The sequence below is a fragment of the Oncorhynchus kisutch genome, linkage group LG12 (genome assembly GCF_002021735.2).
Source record: "Oncorhynchus kisutch isolate 150728-3 linkage group LG12, Okis_V2, whole genome shotgun sequence".
Lineage (NCBI taxonomy): Eukaryota > Metazoa > Chordata > Actinopteri > Salmoniformes > Salmonidae > Oncorhynchus > Oncorhynchus kisutch.
The window spans coordinates 38,126,338-38,150,488 of record NC_034185.2 but is presented as its reverse complement, the minus strand read 5'-3'; the positions used below and the strand labels follow the sequence as shown (position 1 = coordinate 38,150,488).

The 24,151-nt window shown below is 47.6% G+C and overlaps 1 protein-coding gene across 3 annotated transcripts in view; it reads left to right on the top strand.

Annotated features, from left to right (window-relative positions):
• The window catches only part of LOC109900969 (1-phosphatidylinositol 4,5-bisphosphate phosphodiesterase beta-1), a 245,935-nt gene that overhangs the window by 210,689 nt on the left and 11,095 nt on the right, over window positions 1-24,151 (top strand). Inside the window, exons 20-33 of one of the 3 annotated variants that reach the window (XM_031837515.1) lie at window positions 1,420-1,574; window positions 1,696-1,860; window positions 2,652-2,751; window positions 2,984-3,088; window positions 3,221-3,336; window positions 5,323-5,455; window positions 5,596-5,649; window positions 6,009-6,228; window positions 6,500-6,665; window positions 7,134-7,210; window positions 7,362-7,451; window positions 7,768-7,825; window positions 11,476-11,562; window positions 11,815-11,839. In XM_031837515.1, coding sequence (XP_031693375.1) covers window positions 1,420-1,574; window positions 1,696-1,860; window positions 2,652-2,751; window positions 2,984-3,088; window positions 3,221-3,336; window positions 5,323-5,455; window positions 5,596-5,649; window positions 6,009-6,228; window positions 6,500-6,665; window positions 7,134-7,210; window positions 7,362-7,451; window positions 7,768-7,825; window positions 11,476-11,562; window positions 11,815-11,839 — 1,551 coding nt within the window. Of the gene's footprint in view, window positions 1-1,419; window positions 1,575-1,695; window positions 1,861-2,651; window positions 2,752-2,983; window positions 3,089-3,220; window positions 3,337-5,322; window positions 5,456-5,595; window positions 5,650-6,008; window positions 6,229-6,499; window positions 6,666-7,133; window positions 7,211-7,361; window positions 7,452-7,767; window positions 7,826-11,475; window positions 11,563-11,814; window positions 11,840-24,151 lie in introns of those variants that run through there. The other 2 variants (XM_020496905.2, XR_004211942.1) reach the window with 2 other exon arrangements.

Genomic DNA, 24,151 nt, shown 5'->3' with positions numbered 1-24,151 from the left:
TATGTCTATATACGGTGTTGTAATGATGTGCAAATAGTTAAAGTACAAAAAGGAAATGGTGTTTGTTCTTCCCTGGTTGCGTTTTTCTTGTGGCCACCGGTCACACATCTTGCTGCTGTGATGCACATTGTGGTATTTAACCCAGTAGATATGGGAGTTTATCAACATTGGGTTTGTTTTCTAATTCTTTGTGACTCTGGGTAATCTGAGGGAAATATGTGTCTCTAATATGGTCATACATTGGGCAGGTGGTTAGGAAGTGCAGCTCAGTTTCCACCTCATTTTGTGGGCAGTGGGCACATAGTCTTCTCTTGAGAGCCAGGTCTGCCTTCCTGTACATAGTCAAAGCTTTCCTCCAGTTTTGGTCAGTCATGGTGGTCAGGTATTCTGCCACTGTGTACTCTCTGTTTAGGGCCAAATAGCATTCCAGTTTGCTCAGTTTTTTTGTGAATTCTTTCCAATGTTTTAAGTAATTATCTTTTTGTTTTCTTATGATTTGTTTGGGTCTAATTGTGTTGCTGTCCTGGGGCTCTGTGGGGTCTGTTTGTGTTTGTGAACAGAGCCCCAGGATCAGATTTCTTAGGGGACTCTTCTATTCTATTCTTTTATTTATCTGTAGGTGATGGCTTTGTTATGGGTGGTTTGGGAATCGCTTCCTTTTTGGTGGTTGTAAAATTTAACAGCTCTTTTCTGGATTTTGATAATTAGATGGTATCGGCCTAATTCTGCTCTGCATACATTATTTGGTGTTTTACGCTGTACACGGGGGATCTTTTTTTGTAATTCTGCATGCAGAGTCTCAATTTGGTGTTTGTCCCATTTTGTGAATTCTTGTTTGGTGAGCAGATCCCAGACCTCACAACCATAAAGGGCAATGGGTTCTATAACCGATTCAAGTATTTTTAGCCAGATCCTAATTGGTATGTCGAATTTGATGTTCCTTTTGGTAGCATAGAAGGCCCTTCTTGCCTTGTTTCTGAGCTCGTTCACAGATTTACCTGTGGTGCGGATGTTTAGGCCGAGGTATGTATAGTTTTTTGTGTGCTCTAGGGCAACGGTGTCTAGATGGAATTTGTATTTGTGATCTTGGTGACTGGACTTTTTTTGGAACATCATTATTTTGGTCTTACTGAGATTTACTGTCAGGGCCCAGGTCTGTCAGGGCCCAGGTCTGTCAGGGCCCAGGTCTGGCTGAATCTGTGCAGAAGATCTCGGTGCTGCTGTAGACCCTCCTTGGTTGGTGACAGAAGCACCAGATCATCAGCAAACAGTAGACACTTGACTTTAGATTCTAGTAGGGTGAGTCTCTTTCTCAATCTCTTTCTCCCTCTCCTCTCCCCCTTTCCTCCTCTCACCTTTCCCTCCCTCCTACCTATCTCTCCCTCCCTCCCTCCCTCTCTCTCTCTCTCTCCCCATCAGACCTGTCCATGATGTTAAACCTGGGCATGTATGAGTACAACGGGAAGTGTGGCTACAGGCTGAAACCAGAGTTCATGAGACGGCCGGACAAACACTTTGACCCCTTCGCTGAGAGCACTGTGGACGGCATCGTAGCCAACACGCTGTCTGTCAAGGTGCTTATCTGTGTGTTCTGCGTACAGCACGTGCGTGTGCGTGTTTTGACTGCATGTGGTATGGGTGCACGGACTTCACAGCTCTCATCTGTTTTTATCATCCTCGTCTCTCCGTCTCCAGATCATCTCAGGCCAGTTTCTGACCGATAAGAAGGTGGGGACGTATGTGGAGATAGATATGTTTGGTCTGCCGGTGGACACCAGAAGGAAGGGTTTTAAGACCAAGACGTCTCAGGGCAACGCTGTCAACCCTGTCTGGGAGGAGGAGGCCTTCACACTCAAGAAGGTAAAGTATAATATAGGGCAGACTGTTATGGGATTTGTAGTTCTTTAAGGTAAAACATATATACTGTATAATATATAATATTGTGATTGCTACCAACCTTTTTTGCCTGTCACCAGTATCTTTGACATTGATTGTTACTGGTATTGACCTTGTATTTACAGTGCCAGTCAACATTTTGGACACATGTACTCATTCAAGGGTTTTTCTTTATTTTTGTAACTATTTTTTACATTGTAGAATAATAGTGAAGACATCAACACTATGGAAAAACACATATGGAATCATGTAGTAACCAAAAAAGTGTTAAACAAATCAACGTATATTTTAGATTTGAGATTCTTCAAAGTAGCCCAAGGAGGTGTGTGTGTGTGTGTGTGTGTGTTGTGTGTCATCCCCACACATATAGTGTAGATGTCTTTTATTCTCGTGTCTACAAATAAAAATAGAAATAATATTGTGTGTACTTGTTAGATATGAATTGTTGAGGAAGAGCTTGCCAGCAAGCATCCTCTGCCAAATAAAGGTGACAAATAAACTTGGATTGGATCATGATCTTACCCCGTTTCGATCATCCAGGGTAACGTTGTCAACCCTGTCTGTGATGAGGAGGCTTTCATTCTCGAGGAACCCATAGAGAGAAATAATGTTCTATTGAATTATGTGTGTAAATCACTGTTTAAAACATCACAGAGCACATCTTTATGGGATTTGTAGTTCTTTAAAACCAAGAACTCCCAGGTTAATGTGACCATCCATGGGTGTATGTTTCTGTGTCTGTGATGGTTCCTCAGGTGGTTCTGCCCACTCTGGCCTCGATGAGGATTTCTGTGTTTGAGGATGGAGGGAAGTTCATTGGCCATCGCATCATTCCTGTGAATGCCATCCGCCCAGGTGAGGCCTATAGCTTAATAGTCTGACTGACTACCATTCTGGTCCATTTTTCTGCTTGAGTGATGCTGTGTAACAGTCCTTTAGCTTCTGATTACTCACCCCTGTGTGTGTGTGTGTGTGTGTGTGTGTGTGTGTGTGTGTGTGTGTGTGTGTGTGTGTGTGTGTGTGTGTGTGTGTGTGTGTGTGTGTGTGTGTGTGTGTGTGTGTGTGTGTGTGTGTGTGTGTGTTCCAGGTTACCACTACATTGGTCTGAGGAATGAGAAGAACCAGGCTCTGACCCTCCCTGCTCTGTTTGTCTATGTAGAGGTCAAGGACTATGTCCCTGATACATTCGCAGGTACAATGGCTGACATACCTTACAGAATACTGGTATAGAACTAAACCATGGAGTTATAACTACGTTTATGTTTCCACTGGCTTTACACAACAGCATTGATGATACATTCTGTTCCCCTGTTCTCTACCTCAGATGTCATCGAGGCGTTGTCCAATCCCATCCGTTACGTCAACCTGATGGAGCAGAGAGCCAATCAACTGGCAGCTCTCACTCTGGAGGAGGGAGCAGAGGAGGAGGACAGCAAAGAGGTGGGTGTGTTGTCCGTCATCCCCACACTAATCGATAAGTAACAGATCAATGAGCCTCTCCCCAGGCAGTAGGCCTGTCTCTTTGTGAAGAGATGATTGGGTGAGAGCTATTGACCAGGGCTCAGGAACTAAGGGTTGAGGGCTAGGAGGGAGGGAGTCGTGGGGCAGGGGGAGACAGAGATGAAGGGTGAGGGGGGCAGGGGTATCACGGAGGTGAAGGAGGGGAGGTTGGGGTTAGAAGGGGGGTGAGCTCTGAGGGGTAGTAAGGGAGTTGTTGGTGGAGGTGGGCCCCAAGGGAGCTGTCTCGCCTGATTTGCCAGCTGAACTGATTATCCACAGGGACATCCAATAGAGAGCCTGTACATGCTGACACCTTGGCAACGGTCGCTTAGTGAAATAGTGGGCTTCCCGCTGGAGTGTCAGAGACAGAGGGAGAGGAAGAAAGATGTGAGTGGAGAGCAGAGGAGAACAGACTGTCCTCTCCTGTCCAAAACAGGCTTAAGGAGAGAGGACTCAGTAACAAACAAATACATGCCAAGTACTACAACAAGTCAGGGTTGAAGAGAACCTAAGAGAGGGACATTGAGACAACGTAAGGAGAACATTGGCTAAATGTTAGTGAAACGTTAGAGAGTGTTGTCAGTGTGACGTTGGTCTGAGCCATGCTGAGAGTGGGGTACCAAAGCTATGTCTACAAGTTCTCCAACAGGCTACAGGTAGGCTCTGGGTGTGTGGTGTGTTGATTGTGCTGTTGTGTATTTGCCATACAGTAGTTTCTGCTTCTAATGGAGGAATGGCATCGTATGGTTCCACTCTGCTTATTTACATCTCATTGCATAGGCCGCAAAAACATTCTCAGCGTTACCATTTATATGTTGGGCTGTAATGTGCCATGTGTGTCATACACTCTATCCAGATGATGTGCTAAGTAAATGGGAAAAGTAGTGTTTTACCTGATTAAATACTTTTGAGACCCAGTGAATAGTAGTGTTTTACCTGATAAAATGCTTTGAGACCCAGTGAATAGTAGTGTGGACCTGATAAAAGGCTTTGAGACCCAGTGAATAGTAGTGTGGACCTGATAAAAGGCTTTGAGACCCAGTGAATTGTAGTGTTTTACCTGATAAAATGCTTTGAGACCCAGTGAATAGTAGTGTGGACCTGATAAAAGGCTTTGAGACCCAGTGAAAAGTAGTGTGGACCTGATAAAAATGCTTTGCGACCCAGTGAAAAGTAGTGTTTTACCTGATAAAATGTTTTGAGACCCAGTGAATAGTAGTGTGGACCTGATAAAATGCTTTGAGACCCAGTGAATAGTAGTGTGGACCTGATAAAATGCTTTGAGACCCAGTGAATAGTAGTGTGGACCTGATAAAATGCTTTGAGACCCAGTGAAAAGTAGCGTGGACCTGATAAAATGCTTTGAGACCCAGTGAAAAGTATTGTTTTACCTGATAAAATGTTTTGAGACCCAGTGAATAGTAGTGTGGACCTGATAAAATGCTTTGAGACCCAGTAAATAGTAGTGTGGACCTGATAAAATGCTTTGAGACCCAGTGAATAGTAGTGTGGACCTGATAAAATGCTTTGAGACCCAGTGAATAGTAGTGTGGACCTGATAAAAGGCTTTGAGACCCAGTGAAAAGTAGTGTGGACCTGATAAAATGCTTTGAGACCCAGTGAAAAGCAGCATGGACCTGATAAAATGCTTTGAGACCCAGTGAAAAGTAGCGTGGACCTGATAAAATGCTTTGAGACCCAGTGAAAAGTAGTGTTTTACCTGATAAAATGCTTTGAGACCCAGTGAATAGTAGTGTGGACCTGATAAAAGGCTTTGAGACCCAGTGAATAGTAGTGTGGACCTGATAAAATGCTTTGAGACCCAGTGAAAAGTAGCATGGACCTGATAAAATGCTTTGAGATCCAGGGAATAGTGCCTCATAAATGCAATGTGTCAGTATCATTATCAATGTATTTGACTGGCAGGTGGATGCGGGTGGTGATGACCCCATGGAGCCTGACCCCCGGGTGACCGTGCCCGCAGAGAATGGGGTCAACCACGCCCCCATCATCGCCCCCAAACCCCCCAGCCTTGTTAGCCACCAGCAACAGCCCACAGGTACAGGTCAAATCTCCACTTGAACTTACAGTGACTCCAATATGGCAACCAGTTAACTTCAATTTGTCACGCCACAACGCATTTACAACCCACTTGATCTGACAAAACCCTCACTAACAAGTGTATATATTGTGTATCAGGTTCAGTGAAACCAGCAGTGAAGAATGAGGATGTAATCCAGAGTGTTCTTACAGGTAAGACTGTAGTAGGACTCGTATTAACTCGTATTAAGATGACTTTATGCGTCAATTGAGACTTCCCGACAGATTTTTTTTTGGCCCACCAGACCCAGGATTCGAACTGGCAACCCCCCGGTTGCCAGCTCAACTCTCTAACCAGTAGGCTACCTGCCCGGCCACCCTCGATCGATGCATGTAAACAGATTGCATGACATCGCCAATCTGAAACATGAGGGAACGATGCACACGATCTGTAAAGGAACAGAACCAATACAGGTAGAAAGTCAAACACTCATGTCCTCCCCCTCCCTCCCTCCCTCCCTCCCTTTCTCTTTTCCTCCCCTCCATCCCTCGATCCTCCCTCCTTCCTCCAGAGATGGAGGCCCAGACCCTGGAGGAGTTGAAGCAGCAGAAGGGCTTTGTGAGGGAGCAGAGGAAGCAGTATAAAGAGATGAAGGAGTTGGTCAGGAAACACCACCGCAAGACCGGCGAGCTGATCAAGGAGCACACGGCCAGGGCTGCAGAGCTGCAGAACCAGCACCAGCGCAGGCGCTCCGCGCTGCAGAAGAGCCACAAACGAGACGGTAAGAAAAGGTAGGTGGCCCTCTTTCTCCTCCTACTCTTCCTCCCTGCCCTTCTTCCTGTATCCCTCTGTTTCTCTCACTATGTGTCGGTCTCTACGTCTCTCGCTCTCCGGTCATGTTTTCTCTCTTCCATGTGGGTGCTCAGTGGCTAGAGCCTTCCACAGATAACTGTGTGTGTGGTGGTTGTGTGAGTGTGTGTGTGTGTTTGTGTTTGTTAGCACTTACCTACCTCCATGTGTGTGTGTCGACCTCAGTGTGTGCTGTATTTGTGTGTGTGGTAGGTCGGAGCAGTGTCTGTCGTCCCTGGAGCAGGAGCTGTGTGTGTTGGACCAGGAGTCCAGTCAGAGACTCTCTGAGCTCAAGGAGCAGCAGCAACAACAGCTACTCACACTGAGACAGGAGCAGTATTACAGCGAGAAGTACCAGAAGAAAGAACACATCAAAATGGTACACACACACACACACCTAATCCCTATCCTCAAGCAGAGTGATACTAGAGGACAAGAGCACATAAACCCATTTCAGCGTACATATTTTATTTGCGTTGAATCAGCATCAAGTGCGGTAACACTCAACTCAGTATAATGCTAAGCCTTAACTTGTGTTTAATGAGCGGGCTCCCCTCTGGGCTTTATTACTCCATCTGCTTTGCTGATCTTAGATCAGTGTAAAGACGTCCCAGTGCTCCACTACTGCTACGGTAGATGGAAATGCTGAGTGTAGTCACGGTTCTGTGTACGAGGTGTCAGGGTTTATCCATGCAGAAGAGAACAATACTGACTGGACCAATTCTATTCTCCAAAGTCAACAGATCAGGCCTGAGTTAAACAGAAGCCATGAGTCAGGGATCATATCTCATGAGAGACAAACTGTAGGATAACCAGTGGTATTTTTCTCTGTATACTGTGTCTCCAGCTGGTGGAGAAGTTGACAACCATAGCAGAGGAATGTCAGAGTGCCCAGTTGAAGAAGACCCGAGACATCTGTGACAAGTAAGCACACACACACACACACACACACACACACACACACACACACACGTACTTTTATCCAGAGCGACTAACAGGAGCAATTAGGGTTAAGTGCCTTGCTCAAGGGCACATCGACTACACGGGGCGATTGTTTCACCTTCCTTCTCCACAGGGAAAAGAAAGACCTGAAGAAGAAGATGGACAAGAAAAGACAGGAGAAGATTAATGAAGCAAAGGCCAACAACAAGAACGTGACAGAAGAGTAAGCAGATGGGGTTGAGGAGGAGGCCTCCTGACACGTGCGTTGATCTGTATGTGCACAAGGCCACCAGATGGCGATGAAGGTTCATGCTTCATCTGACTGATCGAAGCACATGCAGTATAATCAAATGATGCCGCTATTTTTGACAGAAAGACTTAACGACTTAAAGACTTAAATACCAACTTCTATGTTACGGTCCTTTGAGCTAGATTGGAACCAGGAATGTTAGGATTGTTGATTGTTAATAAAGTCATCTTAGGTTAGAGTTGAGGAATGTTAAGGTGATGTAAGAGCTGACGCCTCTCAATGTTCACAGAGAGAAGCTGGAAATCAACAGGTCGTTTGTCAATGAGGTGGTGCAGTATATCAAACGGGTAAGTTTGTGTGTTTGTGTGTGTGTGTGTGTCTGTGTGTGTTTCAAGTTGTATTAGTTGTACAGGATACACGTCCAACGAAATTCTTACTTGCAGGTTCCTTGGCGACAATGCAACAACAATAAGAAACTAGAAAAGTATGTTTTCCTGAAGAAAATGTGGTGTGCTTGGTAGCTTGTTTTAAAGTATTTATGGTTTTGAAATAAGTTATTGTCATGGTAGGGACTGCAGTAGTAATGGTAATGACTGGTTATAGTTGACAAAGTCGGTAAGATGTAAAAATGGAATGATTGATTAGCTGATTGATTAGAAAGGATCGCCTGAACATGTAACAGTTGGTTTGGTGTCTCTAACTTGACCGGTTCAAGAGTTACTGTTGGTGAGTTTTAAGATGCAAATGTATGCAAATGTCTATAGTTATAGTTGATAAAGATGTAAAAGAATTTGAATTTAGAATAGATTGAAAATGGAAGGCACTGCATCGCAGTGCTAGAGGCGTCACTACAGATCCGGGTTCGATCCCGGACTGTCGCAACACAGCCACGACCGCGGGACCCATGAGGCGGCGCACAATTGGCCCAGCGTCGATCCGGGTTAGGGGAGGGTTTGGCCGGCTGGGATGTCCTTGTCCCATCGCGCTGTAGCGCGAACGTGTTTCGGAGGACGCATGGCTCTCGACCTTCGCCTCTCCCGAGTCCATACGGGAGTTGCAGCGATGGGACAAGACTGTAACTACCAATTGAGTATCACAAAATGATGCCGTGCCCTAGACCGCTGCGCAACTTGGGACCCAGGTTGGGTGTTTATAGTTTTTAAAGGTTTCAGAGAATTTGAAGTTAAGATAGCCTGAATGTTTTAAAGTTGGTTGTGTAGCTTAATTAACCAAGGGGCAGGACCATTTTGAATATCAACCACTGTATTCCTATGGTTCTCATTCAAGCACATGTTCATTTACGCACATTTTAAATGGTTATAGTTCCAAAAGTATACATAGTATCAAATATCCTTTGACAAGCAATCTAAATTGGTCTGCCTGAACATCTCAACATTGGTTTGGTGCTTATTTCGATTTTTTTTTTACAACTAAAGTCTACGGGCCTTTTTTTGCCATTGAAATGCATTGGGATTTATTTAGTTGCAAGCACAACTAATAATAAAATATAAGAATACAAATATAAAGTCAATGGCTCAATAGAATAGAAGAAACATGTTAGCATAAGTATAATACAGGAAGGCACAATTTATAATACAATATTTACACATGTATCAACGGAAGGGTCTGGTAGCAGCAGTTGTGAGGTATGTGTAGCATGAGTGTGTGTGTGTGTGTGGGTAGGTGGGTGTGTGCTAAGGTGCGGAGAATCAGAGCAGGTGGTCCGTCCAGTTCAAGTGTTCAGCAGTCTGATGGCTTGTAGATACCAACAGGCTCAGAGACAGTTTCTATTAGACCTCATGCTCCGATACCGTCTGCCCGACGGTAAGGCAGTGAACAGCTCGTAGGCTGGGGTGTGTGGGGTCCTTGATGATGCTGCGGGACTTCTTCAGGCACATTTCAATTAGACGTCCTGGATGGATGGAAACACAGTCCGAGTGATGTACTGCGCCGTCTTCACCAGCCGCTGAAAGGCCTTGTGGTCGTGGGCGGAGCAATCTCCATACCAGGCCGTGATGCAACCGGTCAGGATGCTCTCGATGGTGCAGCGGTAGCATTTGGAGAGGACCCGGGGTGGCATGCCAAATTTCTTCAGCCGCCTTAGGAAGTTGAGGCTCTGTTGCGCCCTCTTTACAAGATTGGTGGTATTGTTGATCCATGTCAAGTCCTTTGTGATCTGGACGCTGAAGAACTTAAAACTGCTGACTCTCTCTACTGCAGTCCCGTTGATGTGGATCGGAAGGGTGTTCCCTCCTCTGCTTCCTGAAGTCAACAATCAACTCCTTTGTGTTGCTGACGTTAAGGGAAAGGTTGTTGTCCTGGCACCACAATGCCAGTTCACTTACCTCCTCCCTATAGGCTGACTCGTCCTTGTTGATTATCAGGCCTGCAACTGTGGTATTGTCAGCAAACTTGATGATGGAGTTGGTGTCATGCAAAGCCACACAGCAGAGGGCTGAGGACACACTACAGGGGGGTACCTGTGTTAAGAGTCACAGCGACTGTTTATCGTTAAAGTAATTGTAGGTTATTTTAGGTTAGACAACAGGCTGTGGAGATTGTTGCCAGTCCTTGAATGCTGCAGTAGTCTCTCAGCATGGTACAGATTTCTCCGTTCATCCAGGGTTTTTGGTTGGGTTATGTCTGGACTGTAATTGTGGGTAGAACATCATCAACACATTTCCTAATGAAGCCTATGACTGATGTACACTGAGTGTACAAAACATTAGGAACACCTTCCTAATATTGAGTTGCACCTCCTTTTGCCCTCAGAACAGCCTCAATTTGTTGGGCGTGGACTCTACAATGGGTCAAAGGTGTTCCACAGGGATGCTGGCCAATGTTGACTCCAATGCTTCCCACAGTTGTGTCAAGTTAGTTGGATGTTCTTTGGGTAGTGTACCATTCTTGATACACACAGAAAACTGTTGAGTGTGAAAAACCCAGCAGCTTTTGCAGTTCTTGACACACTTTGTACGCATAACTGATGTTTGTGTACACATGGTCCAGCACAGAGGGGGCTGGATGCATGGGGCAGGAAACATGTTGGTGATCATTTGGAAAGAATTTGTTTTAATCTTGCTTGGTTAAAATCTCCCGTGACAATAAAGACTGCTTCCCGGTGAGAGGTTTCTGGCCGGCTAATGTTCTTGTGCAGTTGGATGAGTGCCACCTTGATTCTTGCTTGTGGTTTTACTGTATGTACACAGCTGTGACAATAACACGTGAATTCTCTTGACATATAGCGAGGTCGGCATTTTAGCTTCAGAAACTCCAGGTCGGGTGAACAGGACCTCGGGATGTTTTCAACTTCAGTACACCAGGAATTGTTGATGAGGAAGCATACACCTCCCTCCTACTCTTAACAGAAGCCGCCATTCGGGTCCATAAGGAAAATGGAAAAGCCATCTGGTTGAATAGCAGAGTCGAGTTAATTGACCGTCAGTCATGTCTCTGTAAAAACAGACACAGCATTCCTTGACGTCCCTCTGCGATTGAAGCCTTGATCTGAGTTCACAAATGTATTTTCCGGCGATTGGACATTAGCCATCAAGATACTAGGGAGTGGAGGCCGTGTAGCCCGTGTAGCCCGTCTTTTCAGCTTAGCTCGCAGTCCCCCTTTCCTTTCTGTTCTTCATCGCCAGCGTTGCCTTTGGTCATCTCGGCCAGGAGCGACAGGTAAGCCCGCTGTGCCAGGAACAAAGAGGCAAATGTAGTACTCCAGATCTGGGAGGCTGAGAGATGTGTGTAGCTTCCGATTCATGATCCAGAAGTGTTTGTAGGAAATGATCGCACAAACATTCTGAGCAAACAAAGTAAGAATTAATGCAAAAATAGACATTTAAAAAAAGCAAAGTCAAGCAGGAACCGGCAAGACATGCGCCCTCCGCCATCTGTGTGTGTGTCCGTCCGTGCCTGTGGATTTGTTTGTGTTTGTTACACGGTATGTAGTGGCTACACCTTACTCTCGCCTACCTCTGTGTTTGTCTGTGTGTAGTTGGAGGATGCTCAGAGTAAGAGAATGGAGAGGCTACTGGAGAAGCAGAACGACATCCGACAACAGATTATGGATGAGAAACCTAAGGTATGGACACGTTTGCCCTCAAATACAGAACTGCAGGATGAAGTTGCTTCGAACCAATCATTCATGGTCAGGTATAGGTTGCGTTCCAAATGCCACTCTATTCCCTTGACAGTGCACTCCTTTTGACCACGAGTCAAAAGTGATGCACTATGTAGGGAACAGGGAGACATTTGGGACAAAGACATATTTTCCTCCCATAAAGGGTTAATTGGTTAATCATTTCCATCATGTCCATTGTTACTGTGATTGTAGGAAGGAGGTACGACAGAGGACCAGGGTAAGACATTCTGCGTCTGAGTGTGCATTGATACAGCTTCAATACCTTAGCATGTGTAACAGAAAGCAGTAACACAAAATAATTGATGTGGTTTGAATAAGATGGCAACAGCTGGAGAATGATAAGTGGATGTGCACCTTGCTTCCGGCTCTGCCTTTCTTTAACAATAACCTCGATGGTCAACCGCACTCTAAGGCCAAGCTCAACCTCACACTCTCAAATACTCTGTGCCCTTGTCAGACGGGTCATTCTTTCCTCTCCTCTTCGCCCCCTCTCCTCTTCGACCCCCTCTCCTCTCCTCGATCACGTCTCCTCTGTCTGCTATGTACACGGAGCTGGATCTCCAAACCCCATTTCCATGGCCTAGTTTCTTTACCCCTCTTGCCCCACTCTCAGTGTTCTGCTCTGTGTTTGGGTGTCTGGGACAATTGACTATTTTCAGGCCTGTTCCCTCTGAATACTCTGCTCTAAAGCTATGGTTGTATTGCTGCGTGTGTTTGTTGTAACAACTCATTTTTAACCTTGTTATTGTATGTAGAATAGAAAGTACGCTTTTTGAATTAGTGATGTCTATAAGAGAATTAGCCAAGTACAGTGCATTTGGAAACTTAAAAAAAAAACGTTTAGATTCATTTTCAATAATGTCGATATAGAAAAATGGGGTACAGCAGTGATGCTGCCACCACCATGCTTCACCGTAGGGATGGTGCCAGGTTTCCTTCAGATGTGATGCTTGGCATTCAGGCCAAAGAGTTCAATCTTGGTTTCATGAGACCAGAGAATCTTGTTTCTCATGGTCTGAAAGTCCTTGAGGTGCCTTTTGGAACATCACAAGGATGATCAATGGAAACAGGATGCACCTGAGCTCAATTTCGAGTCGAAATACTAAAATGTAAATAAGCTATTCCAGTTTCTTTTATTATCATAAAGTTGCAAAAACAATTCAACAGCTTTTGCTTTGTCGTCATGGGGTGTTGTGTGTCGATTAATGAGGGGAAAAATGTATTGAATCCATTTTAGAATAAGGCTGTAACGTAACAAAATGTGTAAAAAGGGAAGGGGTCTGAATACTTTCCGAATGCACTGTACATCTCAACTCCACGATACCACATCCGCAAGTTGCTGTGAAGTCAATACTTTTTAAATTCTTTAACCTTTACTGTGTACATACACTGAGTATACAAAACAATAAGAACACCTGCTCTTTCTATGACATAGGCTGACCAGGTGAATCCAGGTGAAAGCTATGATCCCTTACTGATGTCGCTTGTTAAATCCACTTCAAATCAGTGTAAATGAAGGGGAGGAGACGGGTTAAAGACGGATTTTTAAAGGTTTTAAACCTTTTAAGCCTTGAGGCAATTGAGACATGGATTGCGTATGTGTGCCATTCGGCGGGTGAATCGTCAAGACAGAATATTTAAGTGCCTTTGAACAGGGTTTGGCCCAGGCATGCACCGGTTTGTGTCAAGAACTACAACGCTGATGGATTTTTCATCCTCAACAGTTTCAACAGTGTCTCAAGATTGGTCCACCACCCAAAGGACATCCAGCCAACTTGACACAACTGTGGGAAGCATTAGAGTCAACATGGGCCAGCATCCCTGTGGAACACTTTCCACACCTTCTGAGGCTAAAAAAGGGGGGGGGGGGTGCAACTCAATATTAGGAAGGTGTTCCTAAGGTTTGGTATACTCACACTCGGTGTTTGTCCTCTGTTGTTAGTCCTCTGTTGTTGAGTGCCTTTCTTTGTTTGCTGAAATCTCATACTTTTTCAGAAAATACAACCACCGACTGCAATCTTCGAGCAACAGCAACGAGGAAACAGTCAGTGGTTGTATTTGATTGACGTTTTATTTTTAAAAAGTGTGGGCTTCAGTGAACAGCATGGCCCGCAACAGAGAACAAACATAGGTACACGGTACGGGTTTAAGAGTTGACATTTTGAAGAAGTCGGAGGCTCCCTCCAAGTTGCGGTATTGTGGAGTTAAGATGTACTTTGATATATGAAAATGTGATATGCATTGGACATATTAGAAGGGGGGGGGGGGCATGGATGATGTTGTACTTACTAGTGCAGCACAGGGACGATGACTATGGGAAAGTCTTGAAACAATGAATATAGTGCTTTTCTCAATAGCTAGTCACAGTTATACTGTCTTAAGCTGTCGTTAGAGTCAGCCAACTTCCTACAGTAGCAGATCCTCCGTGCTCATTATCTCACGGTGTGCGTGCGGGCGTGTAAGAGTACGGCTTGTGAGGATGTCATTTTCTCCCCCCGTTTCCTGTCGTATCCTCTCTCCTTCGATCACACTCTGAATCCCCCAGCCCAGATATTATGACAATTCTCTCTCTTGTCTTGTACACCGTCTGAGTCATACGTAATGTGTTACCACTGACACATGTTTGTAGAAGAAAGAGGAGTAGAAAAAGAGAATGATGATGATGATGAAGTCAAGTGAGAGTTCCATGAAGGGCTAATGGAGGAGGGCATGACTAACCAGGATAGGGCTAATGTGAAGACACACACACATTTTCACTGACACATGTACACACACACACTCTCTCTCTCTCTCTCTCTCTCTCTCTCTCTCTCTCTCTCTCTCTCTCTCTCTCTCTCTCTCTCTCTCTCTCTCTCTCTCTCTCTCTCTCTCTCTCTCTCTCTCTCTCTCTCACACACACACGGTTCTGACCCAGATTTCTCCTCTGGGCTCAGAGCAGCCGCTAATGGACCGCTATAACCATCCCTGGTCTGTGGAGACCCTCACATCTCTCACTGCGACCGCCCGCCCGGGTTAGCACCACGCTACGCTGCCTCACGGCTGTGTGTGTGTGTGTGTGTGTGTGTCAGGCCAGCTGCTATCCCGCTGTGCAGAAGGAAATAGATGCGACTGAGGCCAGTTTACCCAAATAACCACTCATGTTCCATGTCCAGTTTTAACTCAACCTACTTGCTACTGTATCCGTCTGGCCGAAGTGAATGTTATAGCTCCTAACCCGTTTACTGTGTGTCTGAAGACGCACAACTTTTAAGCCCGTGTTCCAATGGAGGGTCAGTTGTTTTACATGGAGGAATCTGCCAGGTTGCGGGGCTGTGCGCTTTGGTCTCCAAACGTCAGCATGTGTTCCGTTATTTCAACGTTTGTGTTGCCTAGGCCATGGTCATACGGCAACATGTCAGAAGAGAGAGAAAATGGGGAAAGAGAGAGATATGGAGTCGGTATGGGCAGGGAGGGAGAGAGAGTGTGAGAGGGAATAGGTGATGGAGAAGGAGGGAGAGAGAGAGAGAGAGAGAGAGAGAGAGAGAGAGAGTGTGTGGGAGGGGATAGGGGATGGAGAGAAAGAGGAGGGAGAGAGAGCGCGTGTCCTCTGTCTTGTCTGTCGTCACTCTCCGCGGGTGTGCATTCAGGTGATGGTGTCCTGCTAATGTTCTAATCAAAATGGCTTCACACCCACAGCACGGTAGACACTGATTGAGCACACACACACACACACACACACCTCCAACATCGCTCTCAAAGACATACCATTTCACCAGGGTACTCAGCCCTAGTGTTATGGTTGTCAATCAGATTATCTTAAAGTAGCTAACTGTCCAGTGAAAATATCACTTTTAAAAGTTCATATTCTGTTAACTCATACCCAAATAATGTTATGGACTCGTCCTATGCTTCAAAGACCCCAACTCACACTTGTATCTCAAACAGACCATTTAAGAAGAAAAAAAAGCTTGCTATTTCATCATAGAGTATGATGTCATACTCCTGAGGAGGATGGGCTGGCCAATCAGCTGTCTAGAGGAGGATGAGCTGGCCAATCGGCGGTCTAGAGGAGAATGAGCTGGCCAATCAGCGGTCTACACGTCTTAATTTTCTTAATGACCGGTACATGCCAACACCATTCTGTTGTTGTGATACTCCCACACCATTCTGTTGTTGTGATACTCCCACACCATTCTGTTGTTGTGATACACCCACACCATTCTGTTGTTGTGATACTCCCACACCATTCTGTTGTTGTGATACTCCCACACCATTCTGTTGTGATACTCCCACACCATTCTGTTGTTGTGATACTCCCACACCATTCTGTTGTTGTGATACTCCCACACCATTCTGTTGTTGTGATACTCCCACACCATTCTGTTGTTGTGATACTCCCACACCATTCTGTTGTTGTGAAACTCCCACACCATTCTGTTGTTGTGATACTCCCACACCATTCTGTTGTTGTGATACTCCCACACCATTCTGTTGTTGTGATACACCCACACCATTCTGTTGTTGTGATACTCCCACACCATTCTGTTGTTGTGATACTCCCACACCATTCTGTTGTTGTGATACTCCCACACCATTCTGTTGTTGTGATACTCCCACACCATTCTGTTGTTGTGATACTCCCACACCATTCTGTTGTTGTGATACTCCCACACCATTCTGTTGTTGTGATACTCCCACACCATTCTGTTGTTGTGATACACCCACACCATTCTGTTGTTGTGATACTCCCACACCATTTCGGGAACAGAAAAGCAGCTTTTGAACATATTGATTTATTTAACTCATATAGTAAGTAAATATAGGTCATACTTCAAGGCTTTACCTGGGTGAGTCATGCTATGTAGTAGTCTTCCCTTCCCTAATTGTAGGTCACTCTGGCTAAGAGGGTCTGCTGAATGACTAAGATATAGGAATGTAATTGGGAACTCTGGGTCTGATTCACCTGGACAGTAATCTCTATTACCCTACACCTACACACTGCACCAGTTGTCCTCCTACTTGACTGTGTAGCTAGCCTAGACAGGTGAAATGCCATTCACACCTACAACACCATTATTCTGTTCTCACACTTGCTCACACAGGATGTGAGACGACTGGGAAGAGAAGTGTATATGCGTCACGTGTGTCACTCGCGTACACGTGTGTGCACCGGGAGACACATGCGGTGTGAGTGTGGGGTGTATGTGTGTGGAGGCAGATAGCCCCTGTCTCATCCTTTTCGGAGCAGGCAACAGAAAATGGTGGCGTTCCCGAGTGCAGGAGCCATTACTGTAACACTCTCACGTACACTTTTTCTCTATCACACACTCACCGTCACACACACACACAGTGACGCGCACACACACACACACAAACGCACACAGTGTTTGGTCCGTGATGCAACACACCGGAGCCCTGTGCAGTCGTCATGGAAACGCTCATTCTACACCCCCCCTCCCCCCTCCCCCCCTGCCCCACACACACAAACACACCCCTCCCCATCATCTTCTATCCACGACTCTCTCTGCAATCTGTTAATTTGGAGCCTGATGACACAACCCAGGGACTGCCTGGTGGTGGCCTGTAGAAAGTCCGAGAGAGGGAGGGACAGAGAGATAGAGAAACCACAAGAGAAAATAGGGAGAGTGAGGGAGGGAGGAAGAGAAAATGAGTGAGGAAGAAGGAGAGACAGGAGGGATAGACGGAGAGACAGGGAGGGATAGAAGGAGAGACATGAGGGATAGACGGAGAGACAGGAGGGATAGAAGGAGAGACAGGAGGGATAGATGGAGAGACAGGGAGGGATAGACGGAGAGACAGGGAGGGATAGAAGGAGAGACATGAGGGATAGACGGAGAGACAGGAGGGATAGAAGGAGAGACAGGAGGGATAGACGGAGAGACAGGGAGAGATAGACAGAGAGACAGGAGGGATAGAAGGAGAGACAGGGAGGGATAGAAAGAGAGACAGGAGGGATAGACTGAGAGACAGGGAGGGATAGACGGAGAGCCAGGAGGGATAGACGAAGAGACAAGAGGGATAGACGAAGAGACAGGAGGGATAGACGAAGAGACAGGAGGGATAGACAGAGAGACAGGAGGGATAGACAGAGAGACAGGAGGGATAGACAGAGAGACAGGGCGGGATAGACGAAGAGACAGGAGGGATAGACAGAGAGACAGGTAGGGATAGACGGAGAGACAGGGAGGGATAGACGGAAAGACAGGGAGGGATAGACTGAGAGACAGGGAGGGATAGACTGAGAGACAGGGAGGGATAGACGGAGAGACAGGGAGGGATAGACGGAGAGACAGGGAGGGATAGACGGAGAGACAGGAGGGATAGAAAGAGAGACAGGGAGGGATAGAAAGAGAGACAGGAGGGATAGACTGAGAGACAGGGAGGGATAGACGGAGAGCCAGGAGGGATAGACGAAGAGACAAGAGGGATAGACGAAGAGACAGGAGGGATAGACGAAGAGACAGGAGGGATAGACAGAGAGACAGGAGGGATAGACAGAGAGACAGGAGGGATAGACAGAGAGACAGGAGGGATAGACAGAGAGACAGGGCGGGATAGACGAAGAGACAGGAGGGATAGACAGAGAGACAGGTAGGGATAGACGGAGAGACAGGGAGGGATAGACGGAGAGACAGGGAGGGATAGACGGAAAGACAGGGAGGGATAGACTGAGAGACAGGGAGGGATAGACTGAGAGACAGGGAGGGATAGACGGAGAGACAGGGAGGGATAGACTGAGAGACAGGGAGGGATAGACGGAGAGACAGGGAGGGATAGACGGAGAGACAGGGAGGGATAGACGGAGAGACAGGTAGGGATAGACGGAGAGACTGGTAGGGATAGACGGAGAGACAGGGAGGGATAGACGGAGAGACATGGAGGGATAGACTGAGAGACAGGGAGGGAGAGACGGAGGGATAGACGGAGAGAGAGGGAGGATGGACAGAGAGACAGGGGGGGATAGACTGAGAGACAGGGAGGGATAGACGGAGAGAGAGGGAGGATGGACGGAGAGACAGGGGGGGATAGACTGAGAGACAGGGAGGGATATACGGAGAGACAGGGAGGGATAGACTGAGAGACAGGGAGGGATAGACGGAGAGACAGCGAGGGATAGACGGAGAGACAGGTAGGGATAGACGGAGAGACAGGGAGGGATAAACGGAGAGACAGGGAGGGATAGACGGAGAGACAGCGAGGGATAGACGGAGAGACAGGTAGGGATAGACGGAGAGACAGGGAGGGATAGACTGAGAGACAGGGAGGGATAGACGGAAAGACAGGGAGGGATAGACGGAGAGACAGGGAGGGATAGACGGAGAGACAGGGAGGGATAGACGGAAAGACAGGGAGGGATAGACGGAGGGATAAACGGAGAGACAGGGAGGGATAGACGGAGAGACAGGGAGGGATAGACGGAGAGAGAGGGAGGATAGACGGAGAGACAGGGGGGATAGACAGAGACAGGGAGGGATATACGGAGAGACAGGGGGGATAGACTGAGAGACAGGGAGGGATAGACGGAGAGACAGCGAGGGATAGACGGAGAGACAGGTAGGGATAGACGGAGAGACAGGGAGGGATAAACGGAGAGACAGGGAGGGATAGACGGAGAGACAGTGAGGGATAGACGGAGAGACAGGTAGGGATAGACGGAGAGACAGGGAGGGATAGACGGAGAGAGAGGGAGGATAGACGGAGAGACAGGGGGGATAGACAGAGACAGGGAGGGATATACGGAGAGACAGGGGGGATAGACTGAGAGACAGGGAGGGATAGACGGAGAGACAGGGAGGGATAGACGGAGATACAGGGAGGGATAGACGGAGAGACAGGGAGGGATAGACGGAGAGACAGGGAGGGATAGACTGAGAGACAGGATGGATAGACTGAGAGACAGGGAGGGATATACGGAGAGACAGGGGGGATAGACTGAGAGACAGGGAGGGATAGACGGAGAGACAGGGAGGGATAGACGGAGAGACAGGGAGGGATAGACTGAGAGACAGGATGGATAGACTGAGAGACAGGGAGGGATATACGGAGAGACAGGGGGGATAGACTGAGAGACAGGGAGGGATAGACGGAGAGACAGGGAGGGATAGACGGAGAGAGAGGGAGGATAGACGGAGAGACAGGGAGGGATAGACGGAGAGACAGTGGGGGATAGACGGAGAGACAGTGGGGGATAGACGGAGAGACAGGGAGGGATAGACAGAGAGACAGGGAGGGATAGACGGAGAGACAGGGGGGGATAGACTGAGAGACAGGGAGGGATAGACGGAGAGAGAGGGAGGATAGATGGAGAGACAGGGAGGGATAGACGAAAAGACGGAGAGATAGGGAGGGATAGACAGAGAGACGGAGAGGGCAAAGAGAGTCGAGGACAGGATAGACAGATGGAGAGAGAGAGGGACAGAGAATGAGAGAAAGAGAAGTAAAATGAGGGAGCATGAGAGAGAAAATGTCCAGAGGCTTTATTATGGCCGTTGCTCTTGTTTCTGGACACAAAAACAGAGAAAGACCCTTTATCTGGAAAACCATCATTCCTTCCTCCCTCTCTCTTTCTCTCAATACTCTCCGCCTTTATCCCACTCTCTCTCTTCCTCATTCTTCCCCTCCTTCCCTCTTCCTCCCTCTCTCTCTCAATACTCTCCCCCTTTATCCCACTCTCTCTCTTCCTCATTCTTCCCCTCCTTCCCTCTTCCTCCCTCTCTCTCTCTATACTCTCCCCCTTTATCCCACTCTCTCTCTTCCTCATTCTTCCCCTCCTTCCCTCTTCCTCCCTCTCTCTCTCTATACTCTCCCCCTTTATCCCACTCTCTCTCTTCCTCATTCTTCCCCTCCTCCCCTCTTCCTCCCTCTCTCTCTCTATACTCTCCCCCTTTATCCCACTCTCTCTCTTCCTCATTCTTCCCCTCTTTCCCTCTTCCTCCCTCTCTCTCTCTATGCCTCTCTCAGACTGTTGGCGGTCATGGCTTCCAACATCACTGCCTTTGGTCTGCTCCTCTCTCCATTCCATAGGGTCACATCAATAATTAATACACACACACACACACACACACACATGCACACACACTCACACACACACCCTGCCCACAGGGAACAGTGTTACTCCCAGAGGAAAGCCGATGCAGTGAGACGAAGCCTTTTGTCACACTTTTGTGTCTACGTGTGTGTGTGTGTGTGTGAGTATATCTGCATGTGTGTGTGTGTGTGTTGCGTGCCAGGTTACACTCCTGCTTGCCTGTGGTGTTGGATGACAGGGCTGCTGTTTAATCTCAAACCATGGTGGTCACCCTCTGAGGCAGATATGGCAGGATGTGTGTGCGCACGCGCGTGTGTGTGTGTGTCTGTGTTGACAAATGAAGGTGTCTTGAAAGGTTTCACATCTCTTGTTGTCCTGCTGGAAACCCTCCCCTCTACATCATTGTATAATAGTTCCACGTTGTCACAATGAGCCAGCTCTACATATCAGCATTACTATAAGAAAAGAAGGGAAAACTGAGGGAGTGAGAGAGGAATAGAAAGAATGGGATGGGGGGGGGGGGGGGTAGAGAAAGAGAGGAGAGAAAAGACAGCAGTATAAAACCTGTCCGTTCTCTAGTCGAGGAACAATTGAGTCCTGGACAAATATACTTAACTCTGTACAGAATAATCTTGGCTAAAGCCCAACACAGACAAATAAACAATTCATAAAGCCCATGTCTCTGTCCCTGTCTCTGTCTCTCTCTCTCTCTCTCTCTCTCTCTCTCTCTCTCTCTCTCTCTCTCTCTCTCTCTCTGTCTCTGTCTCTGTCTCTGTCTCTCTCTCTGTCTCTCTCTCTCTCTCTGTCTCTCTCTCTCTCTCTCTCTCTCTCTCTCTCTCTCTCTGTCTCTCTCTCTCTCTCTCTCTCTCTCTCTCTCTCTCTCTCTCTGTCTCTGTCTCTGTCTCTCTCTCTCTCTCTCTCTCTCTCTCTCTCTCTCTCTCTCTCTCTCTGTCTCTCTCTCTCTGTCTCTCTCTCTGTCTCTGTCTCTCTGTCTCTCTCTCTCTCTCTCTCTCTCTCTGTCTCTGTCTCTGTCTCTGTCTCTGTCTCTCTCTCTCTCTCTCTGTCTGTCTGTCTCTGTCTCTGTCTCTCTCTCCTCTGTCTCTCTCTCTCTCTCTCTCTCTCTCTCTCTCTCTCTCTCTCTCTCTCTCTCTCTCTCTCTCTCTCTCTCTCTCTCTCTCTCTCTCTCTCTCCCTCTCCTTCTTTATGCCTCTCCTCTGGACCACTGGAAAGAATGCAAATGGTGCTTAAGCAACCCCTCAGACAGCCAGCACACACATTTCAGAGTGGTGACCCCTCATTCACCTCCTGGTCACGGAGAGCCTAATTGGACTGTGTTTGGATCTATCTAGGACAGGAGGGGACAAACACACAGTGTGGCATATATCACAGGAGTGGGTTGGAACTGCTAGGGTTGAAAATGGACTGGGTTCTGCTATACCTAAACCATGTTACAGTACCAGAAGACTGCCCGGCAGCTTTTAAATGGATCCGTATTCCTTATTAAGTGCACTCTGCGGGCCCTGGTCATAGGTAGTGCACTATGTAGGGAAAAGGTTGCCATTTGGGATGCAGGCCCATAAGTAGCTGTCAGAGTTAGGCTGAGGGCTGAGGAACACAGGTGGATTCTTAAATTGGTATCCAATTGTTTTAGTAGCTACTAACTTGTCTCATCTCTACAACTCTCGGGAGTCATGCGTCCTCCGATACGCAACCAAGCCGCACTGCTTCTTAACACAGCGCGCATCCAACCCGGAAGCCAGCCACACCTGGCAACGTGCACTGCGCCCGCTACAAATATACTTAACTCTGTACACAGGAGTCACCTGTGCGCGATGAGACAAGGATATCCCTACCGGCCAAGCCCTCCGTAACCCAGACGATGCTAGGCCAATTGTGCATCGCCCCACGGACCTCCCGGTCACGGCCGGTTGCGACAGAGCCTGGGTGCGAACCCAGAGTCTCTGGTGGAACAGCTGGTGCTGCAGTACAGTGCCCTTAACCACTGCGCCACCCGGGAGGCCCAACACAGGTGGATTCTGAATCCTTAATGCTGGATGTTATCACTGGTGGCCAAACATCCTCCTGGACAGCTCCCCTCCCGCAGGGTTTTGTTCCAGCCCTAATCTAACACACCTGATTCTACTAATCAGCTGCTCCCTGGGACCTTGCGTGTGTAGGGCTGGAGTAAAAGCCTGCAGAGTAGGCTTAGCCACCAATGTAATACATGTTGAGTGCTGCTGTTATGTAACCTGTCTTACTAGCTCTAGTACTGATCGTGACAAGAAGCCACACATTCATTTGGAACCGAATTTAGTTCCGAGGCCCTCCGACACACACACACACACACACACACACCGCGCCTCAGAATGAGGACAGATGGTGAAAGTCATCCAGTATAGTATTTTAAGAAAGGCAGAAGTGAGTGTGTGTGTGTGTTTTGACAGATGATGGGTCTTCTGAGGAGATACCGTATTTAAGTGCTCGTTTGGGTCCAAGCGGAAACCACACACACGAACACAAACACTGCGCTGGTCTCTGAAGGGCAGTTGAGGTTGCTCAGTCAGATCGGGATACCTGATGAGACCTTCTATTAGACAGCATTGTTGGAGGAGGCTCAGCTCTCCACTATGTTGGATGCCGCATTGAGAGGGGTGGGAGAAGAAATGGAGACTGACAGAAAGCGAGAGAAAGAAAGAGACCCTGCTAGCTCCATCTGCTCCTCCTCTCCTCCCTCTTCACTCCATCCCTGTGACTTTTAATTACCTCAGCTGTCACTCCACCCCCAGGTGATAACGAGGTGTGGTGTTCGTCACACCCCTGTACCCAACACACACACACACACCCTGTCCCAACCCACACACCTCGTCCTGATACACAACCTGTCTCCAACATCTACACACACCCTGTCCCCAACCGACACACACACACCCTGTCCACAACCGACACACACATACCCTGTCCACAACCGACACACACACACCCTGTCCCTAACCGACACACACACACCCTGTCCCAACCCAGACACCTCGTCCTGATACACAACCTGTCTCCAACATTTACACACACCGTGTCCACAACCGACACACACACACCCTGTCCCCAACCGACACATACACGCATGCATCTCCGATGGCAATGAACACACTCGAACACACTCTCTCACATACACACACACACACACACCCATGAACCATTGACTTCCGGCCACCCACCCCATTTCACCTCACACCCTCCTGCTCCACCCCACCTTTTTTTTAAACACCTAGAAACCATCCGAGCTAAGAGAGAGATGACAGCTTTAATCAAAGGACCTCCGGGCCTATGGCTTACAGGGGGACAGCAGACCACACATACTCTCGCTCCCCTTCTCACACACACACACACACACACACACACACACACAGTACACAATCTCTCTCACACTCACGCGTGCGGCAGACTGTCCCTTCCTAAGTGGGTCAGCAGCGGGGAGGAGACGGGCTGCAGAGCAAAGAGTCTTTA